A 26,303-nucleotide genomic window follows, 5' to 3' on the forward strand; every position below is an offset into this window, starting at 1 on the left:
GTTCTGGACACTGGAAGTCTAAGACTGGGGTGCCACATGGTTGGGTTCTTGGTGAAGTCCCCCTTCCTGCTTTACCCATGGCCACCTTCACAGGGTGGTGAGCAGAAAGAGAAGCAAACTCTCTTCTGTTTCTTCTTACAAAGGCACCAATTCCACGATGAGGGCTCCACCTGGATGCCATAATTACCTCCCACAGGCCCCATCTCCAAACACCATCAACATGGGGAATTAGGGTTTCAATATACGAATCTTGGGGGGGGGGCGATATGAACATGCAGACCATAATAGCCAGGATTAACAGGATTTAGAGGCACTGTTCAAGACCATCAGATAAATCTCATGCTAATCCTTGTCTCCACAATCATTCCCTATATTCTCCTTTGTGCTACCACTCACTTGAGAAATGACTGGAATTTAACCACAAAGGTAAAAATCATGGAAAGCCTTGATGCTTATTTTTTTAAGATTTTACTTATTTATTTATTTGACAGAGAGAGCGGCAGCCAGCGAGAGAGAGAACACAAGCAGAGGGAGTGAGAGAGGAAGAAGCAGGCTCCCAGCAGAGCAGGGAGCCGGATGCGGGGCTCGATCCCAGGATCCTGGGATCACGCCCTGAGCTGAAGGCAGACGCTTAATGACTGAGCCACCCAGGTGGCCCCTTGATGCTTATTCTTACCAGAGTCTGAGATAGCAATCTTCAGGAGTAATATAGATCTAGTGAACTAAACAAACCAAGACACAAAATGGAGGATCCCTGTTGACCAAGATGAGAGATTTCAAGACTCTGAAAGACTGGACATTTTCCCTTGAGGACCTGGCAGGTATCTGTCCTGTGGCTCTCCTGCCTCACCCCTCTTGCACAGGCCTTTAGCCCCATCGCTCCTCTCCATCACTCTAGGTAAAATCCAGATTGCTCAAGGTATGTCTGCTAGAACAATTCCTTTCTCTCCCCAAGACAGTCTGAGCTTTGACAGACTCCTCTTGCTGAAGTCCTATAAAACATCCCACTCTTGTCCTCTGAAGTGACTGCTCCTCTTGAGATTTCTCACGCCAGGCATTCTCTAATAAAAGCTCACGTTAAAATTCTTGGGTTAATTTTTTTCCTACAGAAACAATAAACTTTCTAAACTGCCCTCTGGGGGAATGCCTGAGTTGCTTTTTGAAACACCACTGGAAAGTCAGATTAAGGGACAGATAAAAGAAACAGAGCAGCTTATCAAGAGCTGGAGGAGATAATTCAGAAGTTAACAGTGATGTCACATGAATGAAAGAATGAAGAAATCTGAGAGCTGGAGCACAGAAGAACGGTTTTAGAATTATGGTGGAGGTCCATTGTCTGCCAAACTGTTGGGCTTCTGGTCATGTGTCTCTTGTAAAATAGACAGATTACTGGGTTCCACCCCAAACCAGCTAAGTCGGCATCTCCAGGCCAGCGTCTGGGACCTGGAATTCAATCAAGTGGCTCAGAGGAGTTTAATCTTATCGTCAGGGGAGTTTGGAATACATTGTTCTGGAACTGTATTTGTAAATAGAACTGGCTCTGGGAGCTTTAAAAATGACAGCTCCCTGATTCCATTCTGAGGATTCTGCATCTAAATGTGTAGTGAGGAGAGGGCATGCGTAATTTAAAACTCCTTTTCAGTGATCCCAGCTGATGGCACTGCCTTCCTGGGGCCCTTGTTAGGAATGCAGACTTTCAGGTACCTCCATGACCCAAACGAGAATCTGACCTTTAACAAGATTCCTAGGTGGTTGGTATGCACATCAAGGTTTGAGAAGCACTGCCTTGGGGTATTCCGAGATGCGGCTGTTTTCACTCCCAACTTTCTGTGGGACCAGCACAAGTCTCCTTCGGGAGGGGAGGCACCAGGCCACCTAGGAGAAGGAGCCCACCATGCCTCTCTAGGTTCTGGGGAATATTTCCTTTGAAAACTGTTTTTGCTGATGAGACCATTGGAAACAGGCCAAGGCTTAATGTACTGCGGGAGGAGAACTGAAGTGGGAGTAAGTGCGGTTTGGGGTTCAGAGTGTAGGGACTACGATGATATGGCTAGAAGGAACGTTGGGGGACTGTCTCAAAATCATATTTGCAAACTGCTTCTCCTGAGGGCGTATGCGAATGTGGGGCTGCCGGAAGGGGTTCCTGGCTGAAGACACCCAGGTTAGCCTTAGGGTTCCCACTGCTCTTAGGAAGACCCCTTTAGATCCCTAAGATCTGAATTTTAACCTTGGTAAGCAATGAGGGCTTTGGTAAGGAACCAGTTCCTTTCAGCTTTATGATTGGGAAACTGGGAAGAAGAGACATTCTTTTCCTGTACTGAACCTTAAAAGCAAGTTCATTTTTAATGTTTCATTTGTTTAAAAAAAAAAAATGACCGACCTCAGAATTCAACACTCTTGTTTGCTGTCCTAAAACTTTTCTGTATGATTTCATCTCAGTCTGGGGGCCGGGGCTTCAGGGGAAGGAAGACAATTCACAGGGAGTCGGGAAGACCAAATGTTTGGTAAATAAATGTTCGCCACGCCTAGCAGAGAAGTGTTTCTCAGGTAAAAAGTTCTCTCCGGGAATAGCTCTCTTCCCAGTACGGGCCTCCTATCTAAATTCTTTTAGGCAGTTAAGGGGGAGGCCAAAAGCTCTTTTTGAGTCTGTTGGGCCTTGGTTGTCTTCAGCTGGAAATAATTTACATGGCAAACTGGCACGGTCTGGGGTGGCCTGCCCTGAACCCCATCACCTACTGTATAGTTCAGCAATTCCACGCCTATCTACCTGAGAAATGAAAACATACCCACAAGAAGAGCCCTACAAGAATGTTCAAGCAGCTTCACAGCTTTATCTGTAATGACCCCACGCTGGAAACAACACAAATGTCTGTAAGCAGAAAAAGAGATATAAAGTCTGTTCGCACAATGGAACGCTGCGGAACGACAGAAAGAGTGAGGTACCACTAACAGCAACAGCATGGCGAATCTCAAAAACATTATGCGAAGCAAAAGAAGCCAGATACAAAAGAGTACATGCCGTGTAATTCCACGTGTGTGAAACTCTAGAACGGGTAATACGAACCTGTGGTGAACAGACATCAAAACAGTGGTGCCTAGAGCTGGGTGGGTGGACGGATGAAACTGACTGAGAAGGGGCAGGAGGAACTTTCTGGGGCAACGGGAAATGTCTGTATCTTGACGGTTGTGAGTTACATGTGTGCATCCATTTATCAGAACTCTCATCAGGGGCGCCTGCCTGGCTCAGTTGGTAGAGAAGTTGAGTCTTAATCTTGGGATTGTAAATTTGAGCCCCATGCTGGGTGTGGAGATTCCTTAAAAATAAAATCTTAAAAAAAAAAACCCTAACACCTCTCATCAGACTGTTTGCTTGAGATTTGTGCATTTTAGCACATGTGGATTGGGCCTCAATTAGAAGGAAAAAGAAAAAAGGAAACAAATCCCCATCCTTACGGCAAGTTCCTCTCCTCATTTTAGTTCAATAAACAAAATAAGTGATGAATGTCTATGGAGCAAAGCCAAGCAGGGAAAGGAAGGGTTGCAGTTTTAAGTACGGTGATCAGACCTGGTGCAGAGGGTAGCATCCGAGCAGACTCAGATGGAGAAGGGGTTAAAAGAGAGGAGGGGTTAAAAATCTGCCACAAAATACCAGAAACCTGAATTGAGCAGCACAGTAAAAGGATTCTACACCATGACTGAGTGGGATTTATCCCTGGAATGCAAGGAGGAGTCAACGTACAAAAATTGATCACTGTAATATGCCACATTAACAGAATGAAGGGGGAGAACCACTCGATCATCTTAATTGATGCAGAAAAAGCATTTGACAAAATTAAGGGAAATGATTGGGGCGCCTGGGTGGCACGGCGGTTAAGCATCTGCCTTCGGCTCAGGGCGTGATCCCGGCGTTCTGGGATCGACCCCCACATCAGGCTCCTCCACTATGAGCCTGCTTCTTCCTCTCCCACTCCCCCTGCTTGTGTTCCCTCTCTCGCTGGCTGTCTCTATCTCTGTCAAATAAATAAATAAAATCTTAAAAAAAAAAATTAAGGGAAATGAGGGGTTAGTGGTGCTCCTTGTCTGAGGGAAGACCATTGCAGGCTGGTGGTGCAGCAAGTGTGAAGACCGTGAAGCAGGAAACAGAAATGTGTTTGAAAACAGCAAGATGGCAGCAGATGGTGGGTCCGGCACACTGGAAAAGGTGTTGAAGGGGACCATAGTAGCAGTGGAAGCCAAAGAGGGGGCCAGGCTTATATGCGGCTGGGGGTGCTACCTGAGGCCATTCAGTGGGGCAGGGACAGGACCTGACTTCCTTTTCAAAGGGTGGCTCTGGCTTTTCTGTCGGGAACAGAGCACAAGGAGCAAGGGTGGAACCGGAGGGGTTCGTAGGAGGCTCCTGCAGTAACCCAGGGGACAGCGATGGTGGCTGGATTAGAGCGGCAGCGCATGTGGTGAGGAGTGCTCGGATTCTGTGTATATTCTGAAGGTATCACAGGATTCGCTGGGGGATTAGCTGTGGCTTGTGTGTGTGTGTGAGAGAGAGAGAGAGACAGGGGCAGAGAACATGTCATGCATGACACCAATTGGCTCCACGTCCAGCATGGAGCCCAACGCAGGGCTTGAACTCAAGACCCTGAGATCAAGACCTGAGCTGAGAGTAAGAGTTGGACGCTTAACCAACTGAGTCACCCAGGAGCCCCAACACGGAGCCTTTCGTAAAGTTTAGACTTTAACTATTACTGGGGATGAGTATTTGCACCGTATTTTACAACTGGACAAGTGTGCCAGTGTGTGGTAACACTGTGGGTGAGAATCTGCTCTTACACAGAATTAAGTCTAGTTCACAGTTTCAGGGTTTGCTTTGGTTTTGTTTCAGTTTTTTGCTTTCACCATTTTAATGGACGCACCTGGCCGATATTAAGCTAAACTATCACTAGGTGGAAGCTGGCTGAAGATTGCCCAGCTACTAACAGTTCAAACCCCTTTACAGTAAACAGGTCTTACAGGGCCTGCTGTCAGGAATTTAGGTGTGATCCAGTGACCTGGATTTGCAAGTTTGCCTCCTGACCAGCAACTGCAAACCTCACAGGAGGAACTGAGAGGAGGAGACCTACACGTTCACACAGACACGGTGCTACAGACTGGCTGCAAGGATAGCTTGGTGGAGAGAAGCTAGAAGGAAGCTTAAGCTCTAGAAAACCCCACACTTCACGCTTCATTCAAAAGTGTGGGGAGAAACACATTCTGAGATGTCAGAGGCAAATCACACTTCCTTGGGTGCATTTTTTTTTTTTAAATAAGCTTCATACCCAATGTGGGACTTGAACTCAAGACCCTGATATCGAGAGTCTCATGCTCTACAGACTGAGCCAGCCAGGCATTCCTCCTTGGGGGCAATTTATATGTTGTTTGCATCTCAAGACTGATTTTAAAACAAAACTGAAGTGTCAATATTTTATTAGAAATGTATTTACAAACTTATGTGTAATTTACATTTATAAACACTTAAAAATCATGTTATACTTATCAACAGTAGCCTCCCAAAGTGGCCAAAGAAGTTATGTTTTTCTCATCATTCCAGATAATTCCATTAACCTGTCCAACTGTTCTTCCAGTACTGAGGAAACACAAAGATGCAAAGCCCCTATTTTTAATGTACCCGAATTGTGTAAGAACAGAAAAACAATGTAACAATTTGGATTTAAAATGAGACACAATTTGAAGAGAAGGTGACTAGATGGCAAAGAAGCACAGGAAAAGATGCTCAAACAACATGGATGAATCTCAAAATAAACATGTTGAGTGCAAATAAAGACAGAAAAGAGTACATACTGTATGAGTGCATTTATATAAAAATCTAGAAAATGCAAACTAATCTATAGTGACAGAAAGCAGATCACTGCCCGCTTGGGGATGGAGAGGGGGATGTGGGCAAGGACGGGAGGGAGGGATAATACCGGGGCACTGAATTTGCTCACCATCTTGATTTTGGTGATGGCTTCATGAGTGTATATATAGATCCAAACATCGGATTGTACACTCTAAATATGTGAAATTTATTGCATGTTAATTATACCTCGATAAAACTGTTAAAAATGAGATTTTAGGGGCGCCTGAGTGGCGCAATCCTTAAGCGTCTGCCTTCGGCTCAGGGTGTGGTCCCGGCGTTCTGGGATGGAGTCCCACATCGCGCTCCTCGGCTGGGAGCCTGCTTCTTCCTCTCCCTCTCCCCTGCTGTGTTCCCTCTCTCGCTGTCTGTCTCTCTATCTCATAAATAAATAAAATCTTTAAAAAAAATGAAATTTTAAAAATGAGACACTGATATGTAATGTTTGTTAAGGTACTCATTACGTGCTTTTTCTTTCACTTAACATAATTTGTTGAGTGTCTTAACTGTGCCAGAAGATAAAAGAGGAAAGAGATGGTCTGCTTCTAAGTCTAGTAGAGGAGCTAGGCAATGGCCATTCTGCATGATATTCTCGTTGGACGTGCCCACAGGAAGCTAAGAAAATGTCAAGATCAGTGTGTGTGTGTGTGTGTGTGTGTGTGTGTGTGTGTGTGTGTTGGGGAAGGCTTTTCAGAGGGCCTTACCCCTGAGCTGAGCTTTGAAGGTTGAGGAGGTGTTAGGGACAGCGAGGATGGGTTGTTTACATGGCTGCAGCTGCAGCTTGCCTTCTTAACCAAGGCCTAGAGAGAGAGAACAAGGCCCTGAGACAAAAAACATAAAGACACATGATAGCTCAATTGTTATCGGACAGTTGACAAGTCGGCTTGCTAGCAAGTGGGTCAATTTTAATAAAGCAAGACCATTCTTTCTTTTAATTAAGAAACAACAATACATCAACACCAAGCAACAACAGAAAAGAAAATCCAGGTCTACTTTTCATGGCTTATCTGGTTTATCTTAAAGGAATGTAAGGCCTTTTCTGGACTATGGAATATAAAATAATCCAGGAAAAAAGAACAAAAAACAAACCCAAAACATTTAAATTGAACTGTAGAAAATGAGAGAGAGAGGAAGGTGGGATTGGAGAGAGACTAGTTACTGGAATTCAGGCAAAGGATCATAAGGCTGAACTAAGGCAACAGCAGAAGGAATAAAAAGTGCACCAATTTTAAAATTATTGAAGTCGGGAAAGGACATTCAGCAGTCCCTCTAGCCTAATTCCAAGTTTTGGTTATGGTGTCTTCACTTTTTTTTTGTCTTCACATTATTAAGTGCATCTTCAATGAAGAGCACTTAGATTTTTACTGGAAACCCTCTTTTCGTAGAAATGTTAGGCTTGCCTCCTCTCCCTGGTGTCTTGGGCAATAATTGGGATGTTCTTGCTATTCACAGGGATAGAACACAGAAGCCAGTTAAAAACAATTCTTTGACAAATTGATCTTGAACATGGATTAAGGTTTATTGCTAGTAAGAGAATTGGAGAGTGTGTGGAAATAAGAAGTTATAGTTGAGAAAAAAAGGTTTACACCAGCAGCTAATTTTTTAAAAAAGTAGCTAGTTAATAAATACAGTTTTAGGGGCCCCTGGGTGGCTCAGTCGGTTAAGCATCTGCCTTCGGCTCAGGTCATGATAGCAGGGTCCTGAGAGCCCTGCATTGGACTCCCTCCTCGGTGGGGAGTCTGCTTCTCCCTCCACTCCTTCCCCCCTGCACATTTTCTCTCTCTTTCTCTCTCTCTCTCAAAAATAAATAAAATCTTTAAAAAAATAAATACAGTTTTATTCACAGACATATTAGTTTTTATAGAGGAAATCTAGGGCAGAGTGACTAGGTGTGAATCCTACCCATCCACAATAAGTACAGCCGTTCATGCAAGGAGCAAATGAGCAGGATGTATCTGGGGTTGTTAACTGGAGTAACAAGTTTCATTCCCTTCTAGTAGTTCCTAGAGGGAAAATGAAAAAACCCATAAACCGAGGGCAGAAATGGAGAACAGAAGCAACAAGCTCTAATTTTGAACAGGTGGCTGCCAGATCATTCCCCAAACTGCAGACTAAGATCCAGAAACATGACTTGCCTGTTTCTTCATTTGGGTCAATTTTCCTTTCCCTTTGGCACACCAGAGCGCGTTTTAATTGTTGCCAGGTGGGGTGACGAGATGATTTTTGGAATATGTCAAGGGTGGGAAGATGGACACATGGGTCCAGAACCTGAGTGACGGAAGTAGCAAATAGATTTATATCGTACATTTATGAAAATTATAAAAGAGAGGACGAACATTATGATTTAAGCTCAGTTGAAGTCATCAAGGGCTTATACTGTGTTTATTTCATTCGCCACTCTCTGCCAGGTGCCTAGAAGTGTGTACAGGGGCTCTGAAGGAATTGCCCCAAGATGCGCCACTTTGGCCTGCGGGTTCTTTCTGAGCTGAAAACAATCGACGTACAAAAGCTCCAGAAGAAATCTATCACCATAGATAACTACAGCATTAATATGAACTAGGTGTGATAGGGAAGAATTCAGCAAAGTCGGTTAAAATTCCTCTCTGTCCCATTGTTTCTGAGTGACCCAGCAAACATTTACTCCTTTTCATCTTCTGTGAATTACGTTCCTCCCCTTTGAAGTCCCAAACTCCCTTCTCCATAGTTCAGGATGACATATAAACCTCCTTTTACCTTTCTGTGTTTGCATCTCTCCTACACCTGGCATTCCCATAGGTACAAAATTCAATTTGGTTTTATTCTGTTGATGTGTTTCATGTCAATTTAATTCTAAGATCAGCTGGAAGAAGCTTTGAATGGTGGAGGAAGGGAAGAGAAACTTTTCTTCTCCAACAAGTGATTGGCCCAGAGCAGACGCTCCACATTCTGACTGGACCTAGCAGAAGTTTGCTTCCCGCGCGATGTCGGGCGCAGGCTCCTCCCGAGGCCCTGCCCCTTTAAGAAAGGTAGGAAAAGGCCGAGGGAGGCTGCTGGGAAGGGGGGCGGGGCGCGCGGTCCACGCTCGCCGCCCGGAGCCGTGCGCCTGCCTGCCCGCGGGGGCTCGGGGCGCCAGGTGCGGTTCTAAAGAAAGCAAGGAAAGACGCACAAAGGCGAGTGCTTAGCTTGCTTCGGCGCTGTTAGCCGAGCCTGGTAAGGACAAAAGGAGGACTGTGCCTGCCCCTTTAAGACTGAGTCCCGTTCTCCTCGGAGGGAAAGAATGTCACGAACACTTTTGGAATTGACCCTTTTTAATCCCTCTTCTTTCCTTAATAACAGGTACCAAGTGCCCACCGCATAGTCACGTGTTCATAAACGATGCTTCATTGGTGCCGGGGTGGGAGGGGGAGGCGCCGTGTAGACGACATGGTGTTCCAGACCAAAATCATCTCATATTTGCTTTGCTGTATTTATAAGCTTAGGCTCCTGCAATTCAAGGGCTGACCCAACACTTTCTAATAGAATTAGTCCAGGAAGAAGTTAGGTTGTTAGTGACCCTGGGATCCCGAGGGCATGATGGGGAGATGACACCCACTGCAAGTCTATCCTGAGTTCACACCCAAGTGGCCTGACAGGCATTTTAGCCTGCCCTGTGTTTTGATATTTTAATTGATGACGGGTTTAGAAGTGGGAGTTTTTGTGTATCTGGATTATCGTGAGAAATTGGAAGATCTTGCAGCGTGTTCTTACCTGAAAGCAGTTTGTTGGCCCCTTTGCACTGCTCAGAAACAGTCTCCAGGTCGACACAGTCCCCCTGTTATAACCAGTGGCATCACTTAGGGATAACTAGACCGGCCCCTGGTAGGTGTTTGAGTTTGGGGCGCCTATTCTAAATAATTTGGGTGAATGGATATAGGACTATTTCAAACATTTATGCAGAACAGGTCAGAGGTCCCAAATAACTGGGCATATAGTTTGTGTTTAAACTGCTGTTTCTTACTCTTATCAAGGTGTTTTTCTACTGGAACAAGCCTTTTCGACCCAGGCTCAGTAAAGATGAACATCAGACATATTTACAGGAAGATATTTGCGAGTTGATATTCTTTTATGACAAATCCATAAAGTTTTAAGAAAAAAATCTGAATCTTGGTTACATTGATATTTTATGCCACAACAACCGTTATTGAAATAGAGTGTACTCAGTATAATTTGTATACCTTTGTCTATAATTATGGTTTGATAACCATCGCAACTCTTGGCAAGACTTCATAAAGGCAAGAACTGTGTTGGCCTTGGTAATAGCTGTACCTCACCGCTAGAGTCTAAGCTTCTGGAAGATGGAGACTTATTTTGTTCACAGTGCCTTATGTGAACTAAGTGGCTAAGTGGCTTATTAAATGTGTGAAAGAACTTTGTGTGCGTGTGTGAAAGAACTTTAAAGGTAAACCTTATTTTATGTAACAGGCATGTTCCCGAGGCTTTCTCTCAAAATCAAATGCTTGTATATTTGTTGTTCTAAATTATTAAAAGGCTTTTGTTGTGAAAGGCTTACTTTTAAAAGGAAGGCTTTTTAAAAAAGCTTCCTTTTTAAGGCTTCCTTTTAAAAGGTTGGATTTTCCTAAGTTGTTGCAGCAACACTTCCATCTGAAATGGACTTGCACTTGTGAATCATCTGCTACGGAGCTTACCCTGTAATACTTTCTCCCTGCCTAATGGGATTTGGAAATGTCAGTGAACCTTGGAATTTTCAGTTTTATTTCTGTTTTTAGAGACCCACAGATTCCAGTTGAGATCACCGTGGCAGCCAGACCCTTCCTTCCTCACGAGGAGCAGCCCTTCTTATCAACAGCAACATTGACAGGACCTGTGTTTTGGAAAAGGACCGATGGCTTTGGGCCTGGGTTGGAGAGCATTTGCACCATTTCCCATGAACCACTGTGGTGTCTTTCTGAAAGCTGTGAGAAGCAATGGTCTTTCCTTGTTTCCTTGGGGCCAGTCCCCTTGGAGAGGAACTGGAAGCTTTTTGGACCCTGAGATGAAAGCTTTCCTGGAGGAGAACACAGAAGTCACCAGCAGTGGCAGCCTCACCCCTGAAATCCAGTTGCGGCTTTTGACGCCCAGATGCAAGTTCTGGTGGCAAAAAGCTGACCTGTGGCCCTACAGCGAACCTTACTGGGCAATCTACTGGCCAGGAGGCCAGGCCCTGTCTAGGTATTGCCCTAGCTGAAATGGGAAGCTTTAAGGCCCATAGAGATCCTTGCTGTTTTCTGCAGATTCTTTTTTTCAGCCCCGTCCAACTCTGCGTTCTCCCTGGTCTTTGCAAAAAACCAGAGTGAAACCCCCAAATTCTTGTTTTCTTAATTTGGAGCAGTTTAAGCATACTCCAGGCTTATCAGGGTATTTCCCCAAATACAGTTCTCTCTCCAAGAGAAACCCTAGGATCAGCTTTCAAGACCCTAGATAGCTATGAATGATCTGGAAATTTCACACTATTCTCTGGTTCATGGTTCATAAGGTATGGCCACTGCAGAGTTGCTAGATGGGACCTAAAGCCCCAGTTCTTCAGCTCTTCTCGTTTAATCTTGTGAATGTTGCTCCTCGAGCCTCACACTTGCTCCCTCCCTGGAGCCTCACTGGTCTCAGTCTCCCAAAGTACAAGAGATGTGAGTGGGACCCGCCAGGTTTCCTTCTTCTCTAGTGGCTTACTGACATCTCAGGTGAACTCTGGACTTGAATCTGCATTTTTTTGTTTCTTTAAAGTAAGCTCTACGCCCAGTGTGGGGCCTGAACGCACAACCCTTAGACCAAGAGTCTGAGCCAGCCAGGTGCCCTGAATCTGCATTTTTAAGGTCTCCTCTTCCACCACCACCCCAGCCCCCATACTGCAAAAGTGTTGTTTAGGACATTCTCTCACACATTCACACTATACTTTTTATTAAAACATAGCTGCTGAGACAAAGGCAAGAGCTTTTAGCATTTCAGTCTGGTTTTTGCTCTTAGATTGGTAAATGATTAAACCTGCTTATATCTTAAGCATATAGACCTCCGAAATGAAAAGGATAAGGACTTCTCATTCGCAGGAATGGTATGGCCTAACAGAATTAATGTTGTATATAGTTTTAAATGCAAAATAAATAAATGCATATGTAGAGCTTTTCAGAGAACCCTGGAGATTGGAAAGCTTTTTAGGTGTTATCAAACAATTCTGATGTTCTGGTTGTTGCTCCCAAATTTTCAAGCTTTATTCACTTACATCATACCTTAAAAATATTGACATTTTCAGTGACGTCTATTAAAGTGATTGTTTATCGACTTCAAATATAAATACAATCAGATTCCTTAACAGACTGAATCAGAGGTCACAAGTTCATGCACCCACAGATGTATTTTGTTTGACCTTTACTTGTAAACTTAAAAAATCAGTTGTTAACATTTAAAACTTGGGAAATTCCAAAAAAATAAAAAATAAAAATAAAACTTGGGAAATTTCATATAAAAATGTCTGTTTCGAAAAACAGGAATATCTGATAACACAGGATTTCTGCATGACAATAGTGAGCTGAAGATGGGTAGCAGCTTTCCCTTTAGACAGGCCGTATACACCCGTACTTTGCCATAATCCCTGATATTCTTCACTTTCTAGTAGTAAGGTCAAGTGTCAGTTGGTATTTATTATTTCAGGGTTTCTCAACCATCTTCAGTGTTTGATAACTATTTTGCCGTGGTCCAAATTGTTTGGTTGACCTGGACTTTATCTTACCAGAGAGGTCATTGTAACACCATATGCAGTAGGTAAAACCACTCTATGATGAACAATCAATCAAAAGGAGACCGAATTTTGGATCTAGTGATCCTTATTATAGCAATATTTTGTCAGTCTATATTCTTGGTGCTTGACTGTTTCTGGATCATAGGAAGTGCTCAGTGTTTAAAAAAGACATTTTGGGGGGGTGGTATATGCCTGGTTGGCTCAGTTATTAGAGCTTGAGACTTTTGATATCGGGGTCGTGAGTTCAACCCCCATGTTGGGCACAGAGCTTGAAAAAAAAGACTTTTTTTTTTTTTTTTTTAAATACCTCTTACTGACCTTCTCCCATCTCAGATAGGACTTTTTGCTTTCTTTCCAAATTAGGTATCTTTTGGATAATCCTGATGTTGTTAGAGGAAAGTCTGTGTTAGATCTTGGGAGTGGCTGTGGAGCTACAGCTATTGCTGCCAAGATGAGTGGGGCATCGAGGATCTTGGCCAATGACATAGACCCTGGTAAGGATTTCATAGTTAAAAATATCTAAAGCTCATGTTTATTTTCTTCCAGGATAAATATCTGTAGATGCCTCAACATATGTTAGCTTATTTCCATGTGTATTTTGTAATCTGGTATTGTGAACTTATGTTCAGTGGGACATTATCTGTGAGGATCCTGTGAGGCCTGAATTGAAGTGCATTTTTCTCAAGAGGATTTGTATTTATGTCTGTCGGATATCCCAAAGTGTACCAAGCTGGGAGCACTTACTATTAATTTCTGGGTGAGGGATTTCCTGAAATATGTAGGTTGTGTGTATTTGATCCAAAACCCAAGTGAGGAGAGGCCTTGTGTTTTGAGGGAGATTTTATTCATTAAAACCCAAGTTGAGACTTGGGTTTCAACTGAGACTTAAATTTTATCTGATTTTCTTTTAGTTTTCAATTTTACTGAGGATCTAGCTCTTGAAGATCCTTATTTTAGTTTAGTTTAGTTTAGTTTGAGAGGTGGGGTAGAGAGGGGTAGAAGGAGAAAGGGAGAGAATCTTAAGCAGGCTCCACGCCCAGCGCATGAGCCCAATGCAGGGCTCCATCTCACAAGTCTGAGATCATGACCTGAGCCGAAATCAAGAATCAGACACTTAATGGACTGAGCCACCCCGGCGCCCCAGGATCCTTATTTTATGCAGGGGTCTCAGTTCTAACTTGCCAGGTTACTCAAGCCCAAGGCTTGTTTCCCTGTCTCCTGGACAGCTGTAACAAACCAAACCTCTTGGTTATTAGATCAGCAAATGTTCCTTAAAACCTCCACATTTCTAGGTGTTTTGTGTGGTTTGTTTTGTTTTCAGGATATCCATTCATATATTTGAAAATTGCTGTAAATAGTTTATATTGGTAGAAACTTCTTACCTAAAAAACAACTTCCAACAAAAGGGAAAAAATATCGTTAGGAGATTTTCTAAAGTACTTGATTAATAAATAGGGGATTAAAACTGCCTAGCATAAACCAATTCATTTTGTGCTTTTTAAAGTTGCAGGAATGGCTATCACACTGAATTGTGAGTTGAACCAACTGAATCCTTTTCCCATTTTAACCAAAAACATTTTGGATTTGGAACAAGATAAGTGGGACCTTGTTGTGCTTGGAGATATGTTTTATGATGAAGACCTTGCAGACCATCTTCATCAATGGCTGAAGAATTGCTTTTGGACCCACAGAACTCGAGTACTGATTGGTGACCCTGGGCGACCCCTGTTCAGTGGACATAGCATTCAACATCAACTGCACAAAGTGGTAGAATATTCACTTCCAGAGCCTACTAGGAGGGAAAACAATGGATTGACAACAAGCACAGTATGGGATTTTCAGCCTTGAGTTGTCCAAGTGCTTCCAGTATGAATATGGCTATGTTTGGGTTTAACCCTAAAAGACCCTCCAGTTTAAAGCATGTAGCATCTCGTTTCCAAAATATGAAGTCTTAAAGTTTTGTCAGCTGTTGTCCTGTAACTCATTCTGCATTATGCCAAATATACAAATGTCTACCTGCAATTTTCTGGTTTTACTGCTTAGAATTCTAGAAGGCAATACCAAAATGGTAGCAACATGTAATTTAAGTAGTAGAGAGGAATGAGAAAGTGTAGGCGAAGTCTGTTTCTGTAGTTGAGGACAACTATGTGATGGGTCTTCGAATGAGACACAATGCAAAATAGAGTACTGTATTTCAAAAAAAATGACCTGTAAAGATCAGAACTGGACTTAGTATGGTAGAGAGTACGTGAGCTTTGGAGTCAGGCAACTCTGTCACTTTCCAGTTGGGACTTTAAGCTAGTTAAGCTCTCTGAGCTTTAACTTCTTCATCTATAAAACTGTAACAAACCTAATAAACCTCACCTCAAGGCTATTATATTAAATGAAAGTATAAAGTGCCTCATACAGTATTTAGTACATAATAGGACCTCAACTGACAGTTGTGGATAAAAATGAAGATTTTTAGAATTTCATATATACTGTGACACCTTTTGATGTCTCTTTATGGTTCACTAAGGTTAGCTAGAAATTGGTTATGTGGGGTGCCTGGGTGGCTTAGTCATTAAGCATCTGCCTTTGGCTCAGGTCATGATCCCAGAGTCCTGGGATGGAGCCCCGCATCAGGTTCCCTACTCCACTGGGAGCCTGCTTCTCCATCTCCCACTCCCCCTGCTTGTGTTCCCTCTTTTGCTATCTCTCTCTCTGTCAAATAAATAAATAAAATCTTAAAAAAAAAAAAAGGAAAGAAATTGGTTATGCTACCACTACATGACCCAGGTTGTTAAGATCTTATGTATCAATAAAAATCCAACGACATAAATGAGAATGTGAAGAAGAATATGTACAGTATACCACTATGTAGAAAAGATGTACATATGTACCTACATATGTATATACATATAAAATACATATTTGCTTGCAACATACATAGCATATCCCTGAAAAGATAAATTAGTAACTGCTAACAGTGGTTGCCTTCTGGGAGGGTACTAGATAGCTGGTAGACTGGGGTGGGAGAGAGACTTAGGTTTTAGTTTTGGGTCTTATAATTCTGTACCGTAGATTTTCTATTCTCTAATTTAAAACTAAATACCAGCATTATATGTGTTACAAGTGAAATATAAAATGCAGCCTCTCTAATAATGTACTCTTATGTTCTTATACACTGCTAAGGAATTGTTTATAACGTGCATTATATATAAACTTTCTAATAATACACGTAAGCCACTGGGATTATGGTAGCAGGGAAATGTGATCAGAGCTATAGTCATACAGCAGAAAGGTGGAGAAAGCAGTTAAGGGCAAGTTGTTGCTTAGACAGGAAAAGAGGATAATTCAATGGGAGTTTGGAAGCTGGAGCTGCAGAAGATCTTGTGATTCTTGAACTTGGAAATCAGAGTTTATTTCAGCGCAGTGAAAACTCTTGTGCATATAATTCCCATTGGTCTTCTGGGTCTTAAACATTATCAACTCTAAATTTTGATTCAGCCTTCGTTAAAATTAATAGAAATTATAGGTTACAATGGCATTGGATGACATTTGAGAGGAAAGAGTTTTGTTGGCAATATCCTTTGAAAATTGAGAGTACTCTGCTAGTTATTGCCCTTCCCAGCAAGATAAGAAAGAGTAAATTACACTCTGGAGCACTGTGGAAATCAACTTGATGAGACAACGAGAAGATTTAAGTTTAAGTTTAAATATGTACAATCCCTGTTTCTGTTATCCTCTCTTGATGATTTATTAGGAGGGCACAAGAAGGTCTTTGAGATATCCAAATGTTACTTAAGATACTTAAAAATCTCCCATGTATATAATGGTGAGCCTTGAATGACTTCATAGTTTAACGAGCAGGTTTGTATTAAAACCATTCACATTTAAAGGGGTTATTGATATAGCTGGATTAATTTCTACCATATTTATAAGTGTTTTCTATTTCTTGCCCTAGTTCCTTGTTTCTTTTTTGGTGTTCCACTCTTTTCCTGCCTTCTCTGGTTTTAATTGAGCATTTTATATGATTCCATTTTCTCTCCTTCCTTAGAATATCAATTATACATATTTAAAAAATTGTGTTTGGTGGTTGCCCTAGTTTACATTTACAACTAGTCCACTTTAAAGTAATACTGTACCATTTCATGATTTTCAGTTTATTCAGCTTTTATCTAATGAGAACAGGAGAGATGACTTCTAATCACTTCAGAACATCAGACCAGAAACTGGAAGTATGGGTATTATTTTTATTTATTCATTTTTCTGCTTTATTTATTTTTTTGTGTGTTTGTTCAACAAATATTGGGTGCTTATTATGTACCAGATACTGTTCTAGGCACCGGGGAAGAAAAGACAAAAATTCCTGTTTTTATGAAGCTTATATTCTAGGGAGATAGATAATAAAAACAGACAAGATGCCAGATGGTGATAAATGGTAAGGAGAAAAATAGGTCAAAGTGCAAGGTGAGGATGATAGAGATAGGTAGGAATGGGGTACTGAAATTTTAAACAGAAATAGCTAATATAACCAGCAATACAAAAAGGCAAGAATATTAAACTGCAAAGTGCTTTTAGGAAGATAATTCTTTACAGACCCTAAAAAGCTGACACTTTAGATCTTGAAAAAACTTGTTTCCCAAAAACGGGGAAAAGCTACTGACTTTGTTTGATGTTTATTAAATTTTACTGAATTTGTCTTTAGAAAAATTTCATAGGTGGAACAGGCCTTACCCATTGAACACATATATACATATGTCCCACCTTTGAGGGGCAATATATATATATATATATATATATCCATACTATATATATACACCACATTTATAAAGTAATTAGTAGTAAGGTCGAGAAATAGAGTTGAATGTATAAACCCTCCTTCTAAACATGTAGAAGAAATTTACCATACCATACTTCCCTTCTTTTGTACTATATCAGAGTTAAAATAGGAAATCTTTAAAAAGTCCCACTGAGACAGGCCCATGGCACAGGGAGTATACTGAATTTGGGGTGGTTTAAGCACAGTATATATACTTCGGAGAATTTTGCGATTATAAAGAGTAATGCAGTTCATTTGAAAACTAAGATCTGTGCTGTTTAGTTCACAATATGAAATCGACAGAACTTTAGGAAACAGCCTCTACAATGATATTTTGTATTTACTCATTCTTAATATGTTCCTGAATGCAGTTAGTTGTTAAGGAGGAAATTTCATAGATGAATAGCACGTATTGGGGAAAAGTAGCCATGAAAATCAAATAAGTGGCTGGGCAAGGGCCTCACTAACATTCATACGCTGAACGGCTAAGGTGTATGATGTCATGGGTTTATGACATTAGTCTATTTTTTTTGTTTTATTGAATATTGAATTCTGTGAGGATTTACAGGCCTGATGTTCAGCTTTGCTTTTGACCAATGAGCATTTAAATACTTAAAGAAGGCAGGGGCCAGAAAATTGCTAGGAAGGTAATTAGGCTTTTAGAGATACTAGAATTCTCCTAATGGTTATTCATACTGGTAAATTTCTCTTATGACTGCACAAACAGGTAGGTAGGAGAAGGAAATATCCAGGAAAAACTGGTAATTTAAAACTTTGCTATTTAAGAAGCAAGCACAAGACTCCCCTCCCGCCCCCCACCCCAATACATCAGAGGGCATGCTAGGCTTACCACAGTCAAAAACAATGACTCCACAAACAAACAGGATAATAGCACTATTAAAAATGTTTAAGGGTCTGTTAACTTCAAAGCACAAACCACATTATTGGAAAGCCAATTGCGAAGACCATTGTTTCCTGGAAATGTAGTATGAAGATCATTGCTTTGATAAGCTTCAATGAGCATCAGTAAACAGTCCACGTCACTTGCTTTAGTTTGTTTGGGCCTACTAATTGCTCCAGGACTTCTCGTGAATGATCTACAAAAGAAAACAATGACTATGTGTTAATTCACAATAATCAAAGATATTTAGTATGTCCTCATGTATAAACTAGGGATGATAACTAGGATACCTCATAGGGTCATTGAAAAGATTAAAGGGGATAAGACATCAAGAACTGCAACTAAAAACATTTAATTAGTGGTAACTCTCATTATTGGCTGCAGTGCACATATCATAGTAATACTTGTAAAAAACAGGCATTCGTTGTTTTCTCTGTAATTTCATCTTAATTTCACCAGCCAGAGAGTAAAGGTATAATTTCACCATTAACCTGAGTATAAACTTTCTCGGGGTCCTGGCAGGCAAGAGACACCCTAATGTGGTGTGTTTGAACAGGGTTTAACACAGCAACTATTTACAAAGGAGTGAGCAGGATTAAGGAAAGCCAATAGGTGTGGTAGGACACTTTGGGAAGCAGCAACATGCCCAAAACGGTTAGGGGAGGGAGCAATTACTAGAATAGGACAAGTTGACCTGTAGGTAAACATTTTCCATGTCACTCAATACTATTATAAAGCGTGATTTTTAATAGATAACTATCATATGACTTCATTATAATTTAACCAATCTATATTATTGGACATTTAGATGGTTCTCAATTATTCACAATGTATAGTAGTGATTTTAATATGGTTTACATTTCTTTTGCAAAGTCAATTTTATAATGTCTTTTAAAAATGAGTTAAGGCAAAAATACTGATAAAATGTTACTACTTTAAAAATTATTCATACGTTTATCAAACTTGTTTAATAGATACAGCCCATGTTGTACATACAACAGCTCTCCAAATTACTCTTGGAAATTTTCTAGTTTAGTGGTTGTGATGTGGTTTTGGAATATAGGTGAGGTTCCGTGGGGCAGCTCCAGAGCTGATGACCAAAAACGAATTCTTAAGGGATGCCTGGGTGGCTCAGTGGGTTAAGTGTCTGCCTTTGGCTCAGGTCATGATCTCAGGATCCTGGGATCAAGGCCCACATTGGGCTCCCTAAGGAGTTGCTAAGTAGGGAGCCTGCTTCTCCCTCTGCTCCTCCCCCTGCTCATGCTCTCTCTCTCACTCTCTCTCTAATAAATAAATAAAATCTTAAAAAAAAAATTCTTGAGACGGCTTTGGTGCAGAATGGTGGTTTATTAAAGCACCTTGACAGGACCTGTGGGCAGGAAGAGCTGCTATGCCGGGGGCTTGAGGAGTGGCTGATTATATACTCGCAAGCGAGTTGGGGAAGTAAGTAAGGAAAAGGGAGGTTTCAAAAGACCTTTCATATGCTAAAGACGACCCACCTACAAAATACCTACAAGATGCCAGAGGCCTTGCCATTGTCAAGTTAAGGTTGTTTTCCCCTCTAGCAAGTTATAAACAGTAAGATAGTTGGGAGATCCCTGGAAGAATGTCACACATGTCCCACCCAGGAGTGGGGGGTGGGGGGTTGCAGAGTGTCAGCTTGGGCTTTGTCTTCAGCTAGCCTTCTGCTCCCTCATCAGTTGTTAGAATTATAGATTTCACAAACCAATAGGAAAAAAAGTGGGCCCAACATACGGTTTCTAAATTTTATTTTAAACAAAACAAAAATAAGCCCAAATACCAAGACTCAGTGCAAGCAAGAGAACCAGTATTACCCTGATACTAAAGCCAAATAAAGTCATCACACACATACAAAGCTATAGACTAATATCTCTTATGAATATGTATTTAAAAAATCCTCAACAATACACTAGCAAATCAAATCTAGCAACATATAAAAAAGCTTGTATGCCATGATCAACTGGGATTTATCCCAGGAATGAAAGGTTGGTTTAACATCTGAAAATCAATTAATGTAATACACTTTATTAGTGGGCTATTGCTACTGTGATAAATTACTACAACCTTATTGGCTTAAAGTAAAACAAATTTATTATTGTATAGTTTGGAGGTCAGAATTCCAAATTAGGCCTCATTGGACTAACGTGAATCAGCACTCCTTTTTGGAGGCTCAAGGGAGAGAATTCACCTCCTTGACTTTTCCAGCTTCTAGAGGCTGCCATGTTCTTTGCATTCCTCCACATTCAAAATGAGCAACAGTGGAGAGAGTCCTTCTCATGCTGTCAACTCTATGATTCTCCTTATGCCTGCTTCCTCCCCTTATAAAGACCCTTACGATTACCCTGGGCCCACCTGGATAATCCAGGATAATCTCCCTATTTTAAATTCAACTGATTAGCAACTTTAGTTCCATTTGCAGCATTATGGAATTTAACATGTTTAGGTTCTGGGCATTAAAACGTGGACATCTTTGGTTGGGGGTATTATTCTGCCTACAACTTATACCATATCGATAGAATAAAGGACAAAAACCCCATGATCATCTTAATCGACACAGAAAAAGCATTTGACAACACTCATGGTAAAAATATTCAACAAATTAGGAATTGAAGGGAACTTCTTCAACCTAACAGTGTCTATGAAAGAACTAAAGTTTTATTTAACATCATACTTTATGATGAAAGACTAATGTTTTCCCCCTAAGATGAGAAACAAGGCAAGGATGTCTGCTCTTCCCACTTTTTTTTTTTTAAGATTATTTATTTATAAGAAAGAGAGCATGTGTGCACGTGCACACAAGCGGGGGCAGGGGGTGGGTGGGTAGGGACAGAGGGAGAGGGAGAAGCAGACTTCCCATTGAGCAGGGAGCCAGATTCCAGGACCCTGGGATCATGATCTGAGCTGAACACAGCTGCTTAACCGGCTAAACCACGCAGCCACCCTTGTTCTTACCCCCTTCTATTCAGCATTGCATTGGAGGTTCCAGCCAAGGAAATTTGAGAAGAAAAAGAAATAAAAGGTATTCATGTTGGAAAGAAAGAAGTAAAACTATCTTTGGACATTATGTAATATATACAGAATGTCCTGTCTAATTACAGAGTGTCCTAAGGGATCCACTAAAAAATTAGAACTAATAAATGAGTTCAGCAAAGTTGCACAGTACAGGATCAATATCCAAAGTCAAATGTATTTGTATACACTATCAATGAACAGTCCAAAAATGAAATTAAGAAAAGAATTCCATTTACATTACCATCAAAAAGAATAAAACACTTAGGGATAAATTTAACAAAAGAAGTGAAAAACTTAGTCTGAAAACTATAAAACATCGTTGAAAGAAATTCAAGATCTAAATATATGGAAAGACATCTGTGTTCATAGATCAGAAGACAATATTAACATGACAATACTCCCTAAATTGATTGCAGATTCAATGCAATCTCTTCCAGAATCCCCGTTGTCTCTCTCTCTCTCTTTTTTTTAGAAATTGACAGGATGATCCTAATATGTATCTGGGAACTTAAGGGACCCAGAATAACCAATACAATTTTAAAAAGAATAAAATTGGAAATGTATACTTCCCAATTTCATTCGAGTTGGTGTTTTTAGGATCATTTTGGCATTTTTACTAATTATGAAGATGTTATCAAACATACATATTTGTTTTCTGACTATATTTGTGTCATCCTTCTGTAGAAATTTATTATTACACATAAGTAGGATGACATTTTTCCCTCCAGTAAACCATACAGTATATTGTTAGGTAATTTAAAAATTTTGATGCTAGATGGCAGTATTACATTACTCAAAGTCTCCTCAGGCAACTTTTTCTGGAGAAAATACAGAGTATTTAGGATTGTGACTTTGAATAGTAGGAATAATCAATGCCTGTGAGTTTATTATGCTATAAAGAGAAACTGTGGGTTCTCTAAGTATTTAGTGATCCCTTGCCAGAGCACTGTAGAAACTGCAGGGGAGAAAAAATAATTTTCCTTCTATTCTTCTGAGTTCTTGGCTGAGACAGCTCCCCCCACCCCCAATAAAAGATTAGCCAGAGAAAAACAAACAGCTTAGCAATATGTATACTTCATGTATGCATGAGAGATACCCAGGGAAAATGAGTAAACTCCCTGAGACAGCCCTAGCCACCACCTTAAATACCATGTTCAGCTAAAGACATAAGAAAGATATTGGGGTGGGGCAGGGTGGGAAGTCCAATCATAGGAGGTTATTAGAAAAAGCACAGCAAAAAAGTAAAGGTAAAGTTTGCTATACAGATTTATGTTAGTGTCTTCTCCATTGATAAGATTCTCTTGTGATTTAGAGTCACCCTTTTCCTCCTAGTATAGAGAGAGGGATACTTACAAATGGAGGTTTTTCTTTATAAATGCAAATTTCTCTTACAAAAGGGTAACTTCTCCATATTTGGAACTTCTCTAGTGTCTGCTGTTTGTCAAAAATAATCAGCTCAAAATGTCCTTATCCTGAAGAAGCATACTGGCGTGGCATATTCTGCCACCTTCTCAAGATTGAAAAAGACTCAAAGTCATTAGTACCAATCACACCGCTGTTGTTTGATGTCACTCTCCTATTTCCCTCCCTTTTCTAGTAATGGTTAAGCCACCTGACACCAACGACTCAGGAAATTCCTCCCGCTGGGGAAAGAATTAAAGATTGTGGATCAGGTGACTTACTTCTAGTTTTTACTTCTAGTTCTACTATCAAGTATTTCCTCTTAAGTTCATTCTTGGTTCCCTTATCCTTAAAACAAGGGTGTTGTGTAGATTAAGGAAGATTTTACCATCTCTCAAAATCTATAATTAACACAGATGGAGACTACTTTTTGAAAGAGATACATGGTAGGGCCTTTTAGAGCACCAAGAAAATGAAGAAACTGTGGGAAATAGAAATTAACTTAATTTTTAAAATGATTAAGGAAAATGTAATTTAGATATTTTTGTGGAATACAATGTGAAAAAAGGAAGGCTGGCAGATTTTTACAAACAATGGTCAAAATTCTAAAGCTTCATTACAGTGTCTGGAGTAAAGAAGTTCTGTGGCATGGAATCAGTAATGAATGAATAAATAATGATGAGGAAACAATACTATAGGATTTAGAAAAAGTGAAACACAAAATAATAAAAGAGTTGTCCTTTAAGCAAGGAATCAACCTTAATTAAAGGAAATTCTGAAGCAAACCACTTGGGTCTTAAAATACTTTTGTTTTGGGCTCTATGTGGTAAATCTTGATACATTTACAATCTAGGAATCTAAGTAAAGAACTTTCTTGTATAGTAATCAGGCTGAAACAAATCCTCACATATGACTTAAAATTTGGGTCAATTCAATCAAAGGTGGCAGACTCCCTGTTGGTTTTTCCTGCCTTCCAGTGTAAAACGTAAATTAATCTAGTACTGTCTTATTGCTGTATTGTGCTTCTAAAATCTAAACCCCCACACCTGCAAATGCTGTGAAACATGTTTAGATAAATATGAGAAACTGAAATGCATGTCTACTGTAGGAGATTAGTAAAGCTGTGTGATCTGAACTTACTGATAATCACTGCAGACATAATTGAATTAAAAAAAATTTAATAAGTTGTAAAATTATTTTCCTGCTTCCAAAACATCTATAAAAAGTACACTGTGTCAAAGAACAAAATTCAACCAAGTAAATTATACGCTTTATTAATTGATTCATGAATCAGGCAGCATCCCATCTAGCAAGTAGAGAGGAGCTCTAAGGAGTTGTACAAAATGGAAGATTTTTATAGGAAGGAGAGTAGGGCAAGAAGTTATTAGCAAAAGAAAAGTAGGGATTGGTTCAGGCAAGGTCATCTTCTCATGGGGGAAAGACAAAGTGTCCTATTAGGAGGATTACCTAACCTTTCTTTGAGGGGATGAAGAGGGCCCATGTGACAGATTACCTCATTGGTGCTGACCCGAAAATTTTACATTGATTGTCTTAAAATTTCACTCCTTGGAGAAACCAAAACTGCAGTTAAGTCTAAATTTGTACTGGGGCAAGTGACCCTACCTTGGGTCTGTGGTTTTCTTTCTAAAAATTATAATTTACAATATTTTAAATAGCAGCTTAGTTTTTATTTTATTTTCTGGAGAAATAAAATCAGGGTGTTTCTAACAGTTTCAAGACCTGAGTTATAATGTGAAGTTCTGTTTATAGTCTGACTTTAAGAAATTTATAAAATACTTAGAATTATAGTGGAGAAGATAATCCTATTAATTTAGGGAATTTGAGGGGAAACTATAGTGCCACTGTCAATTTGGGGGTCAGATTGCTTTGAGGATAACATTACAATTGAACATCCTTATATACATATATTTTTATGAAAAATAAATCATATTGTCTTATATAGTCATGTATAAGCAACCACATAAATATATAAGCATGAAGATAAATGTTATATAAGGTATCATAAAAGAAGAAAAATCTTTCATTTACCAGGCCAAACCCCCTCTCCCCAAAAACCATTTATCTTCTTTGGAGAAAAAAATTATTGCAAATTAAATATAAGGTGAATATATTACCCCATTTTATTTTCATTTAATGATGGTAGGAAAAATATACAATGGTAGTAATGCTGACAGGAAAGGAGGAAGAGTAGAGATGATCTGGGTAGCTGAAAAACTTCAGCTTCTTTTCTTTATGAACCTTTATTAATAAAGCAATGGTAATATGAACTCTTTTGCATTATTATCAGATCTCCCAACTGTATGACTAATAATTACACACAAGGGCAGGTTGAGGTCCATAAAAGTGTTCTGTGCTAAAAAAATTTTGGGAAATGCTTAGATAAAGACAGTTAAACAAGTTTCTTAGCTATAGTATTTCTCAGACTCTTTGACAAATTAACATTCATTATAGTAGTATGTTGCATTTCCCAAACATTTTGGACACACAAACACTTTTAGTTTTGGGGTATCTGGGTGGCTCGGTTAAGTATCTGATTCTTGGTTTCAGCTCAGGTCATGATCTCAGGGTCATGAGATCGAGCCCTGCAATGGGCTCTGAGCTCAGCATGGAGTCAGCTTGATATTCTCTCCATCTCCCTCTCCCTCCACCCCTTCCCCAGCTCATGCATGCTCTCTCTCTAAAATAAATAAATAAATAAAATCTAAAAAAAAAAAAAAGCCACTTTTAGTTCTATGCTATTATTGGGGGAGAAAAATTTTCCTCTGTTTAAGATTCTTCTGGCTGCAGTCTGAATTAAACAGGATGTAGATTAACAGGAAAAACATCAAATTTAATTTGCATGTATGGAGGTCTCAAAGATATGGGACCTAAGAAGTGACCAAGACAGATAGTTTTATACAGAGAAACAAATTTTTGATGAACTGAGGACAAAGAAAACTTATGTTTGGGAGCTTCAATTAATAAGGAATTCTAAACAGAATAAAGCTGGGGTTGTAAATTAGTAAAAGTAACAAGGTTTGTTTATATAGACTTCTTAGGCCCTGAATTCCCCATCTCTGATGATAAGGATGTTTTTCTAGCTCCTGGTGCAGGGAGGGTACCTTTCACATGGGAGATTTGTTTCCTCCTTTTGGGAGACAAAAGAAGGTCAGAGTGTTTTTCTTGCACTGGCTGTTTCTTAAGTAGCTTTAATTCAAAATAATAAATATACTCCATGGCTTATTTTGGGGTGGCCTGCCCTAAGCTCCAACACTATACCTATGGTATTTTCTAGAACATCATACCATGTCACTGTAGTTAAGGGATTTCAGGGCAGAGCAAGGAAAAAGACATGACCACAAGGTGGCAGTAGGACCCAATAAGCTTTATTTGGGCAGCGCTTTGACAGATTTGCTTGCAGAAGTCCCTCACAGCTTGAGACCTTCCAAAGACAACAATGTGTGTGTGTGGGTGGGTGGGGCACTACTGAGAAGGGAAGGAGGGTAAAGGAATTCCCAGAGGACTGGAGAGG

At 40.2% G+C, this 26,303-nt stretch overlaps 2 protein-coding genes across 6 annotated transcripts in view; one reads left to right on the top strand and one right to left on the bottom strand.

Moving 5' to 3' along the window:
* The first annotated feature begins 8,937 nt into the window (after positions 1 to 8,937).
* Positions 8,938 to 15,276, top strand: ETFBKMT (electron transfer flavoprotein subunit beta lysine methyltransferase). 2 transcript variants are annotated; one of them, XM_002916594.4, is made up of 4 exons: positions 8,938 to 9,076; positions 10,633 to 11,074; positions 12,996 to 13,126; positions 14,137 to 15,276. In XM_002916594.4, exons 2-4 carry the CDS (start codon positions 10,749 to 10,751, stop codon positions 14,478 to 14,480), a joined length of 801 nt encoding a protein of 266 aa, XP_002916640.1. In that variant the 5' UTR covers positions 8,938 to 9,076; positions 10,633 to 10,748; the 3' UTR covers positions 14,481 to 15,276. The 2 variants fall into 2 exon arrangements, with proteins under 2 accessions (XP_002916640.1, XP_034500593.1); XM_034644702.1 differs by having other exon boundaries at positions 9,067 to 9,202.
* A 481-nt stretch (positions 15,277 to 15,757) lies between these two features.
* AMN1 (antagonist of mitotic exit network 1 homolog) overlaps positions 15,758 to 26,303 on the bottom strand; it is a 50,831-nt gene continuing 40,285 nt past the window's right edge. For all 4 annotated transcript variants that reach the window (XM_011221514.3, XM_002916593.4, XM_034644701.1 and 1 more), the window contains one exon: positions 15,758 to 18,533. In XM_011221514.3, coding sequence (XP_011219816.1) covers positions 18,460 to 18,533 — 74 coding nt within the window. In that variant the 3' untranslated portion in view covers positions 15,758 to 18,459. The remainder of the gene's footprint in view (positions 18,534 to 26,303) is intronic.

This window comes from Ailuropoda melanoleuca, chromosome 16 (assembly GCF_002007445.2).
Source record: "Ailuropoda melanoleuca isolate Jingjing chromosome 16, ASM200744v2, whole genome shotgun sequence".
NCBI lineage: Eukaryota > Metazoa > Chordata > Mammalia > Carnivora > Ursidae > Ailuropoda > Ailuropoda melanoleuca.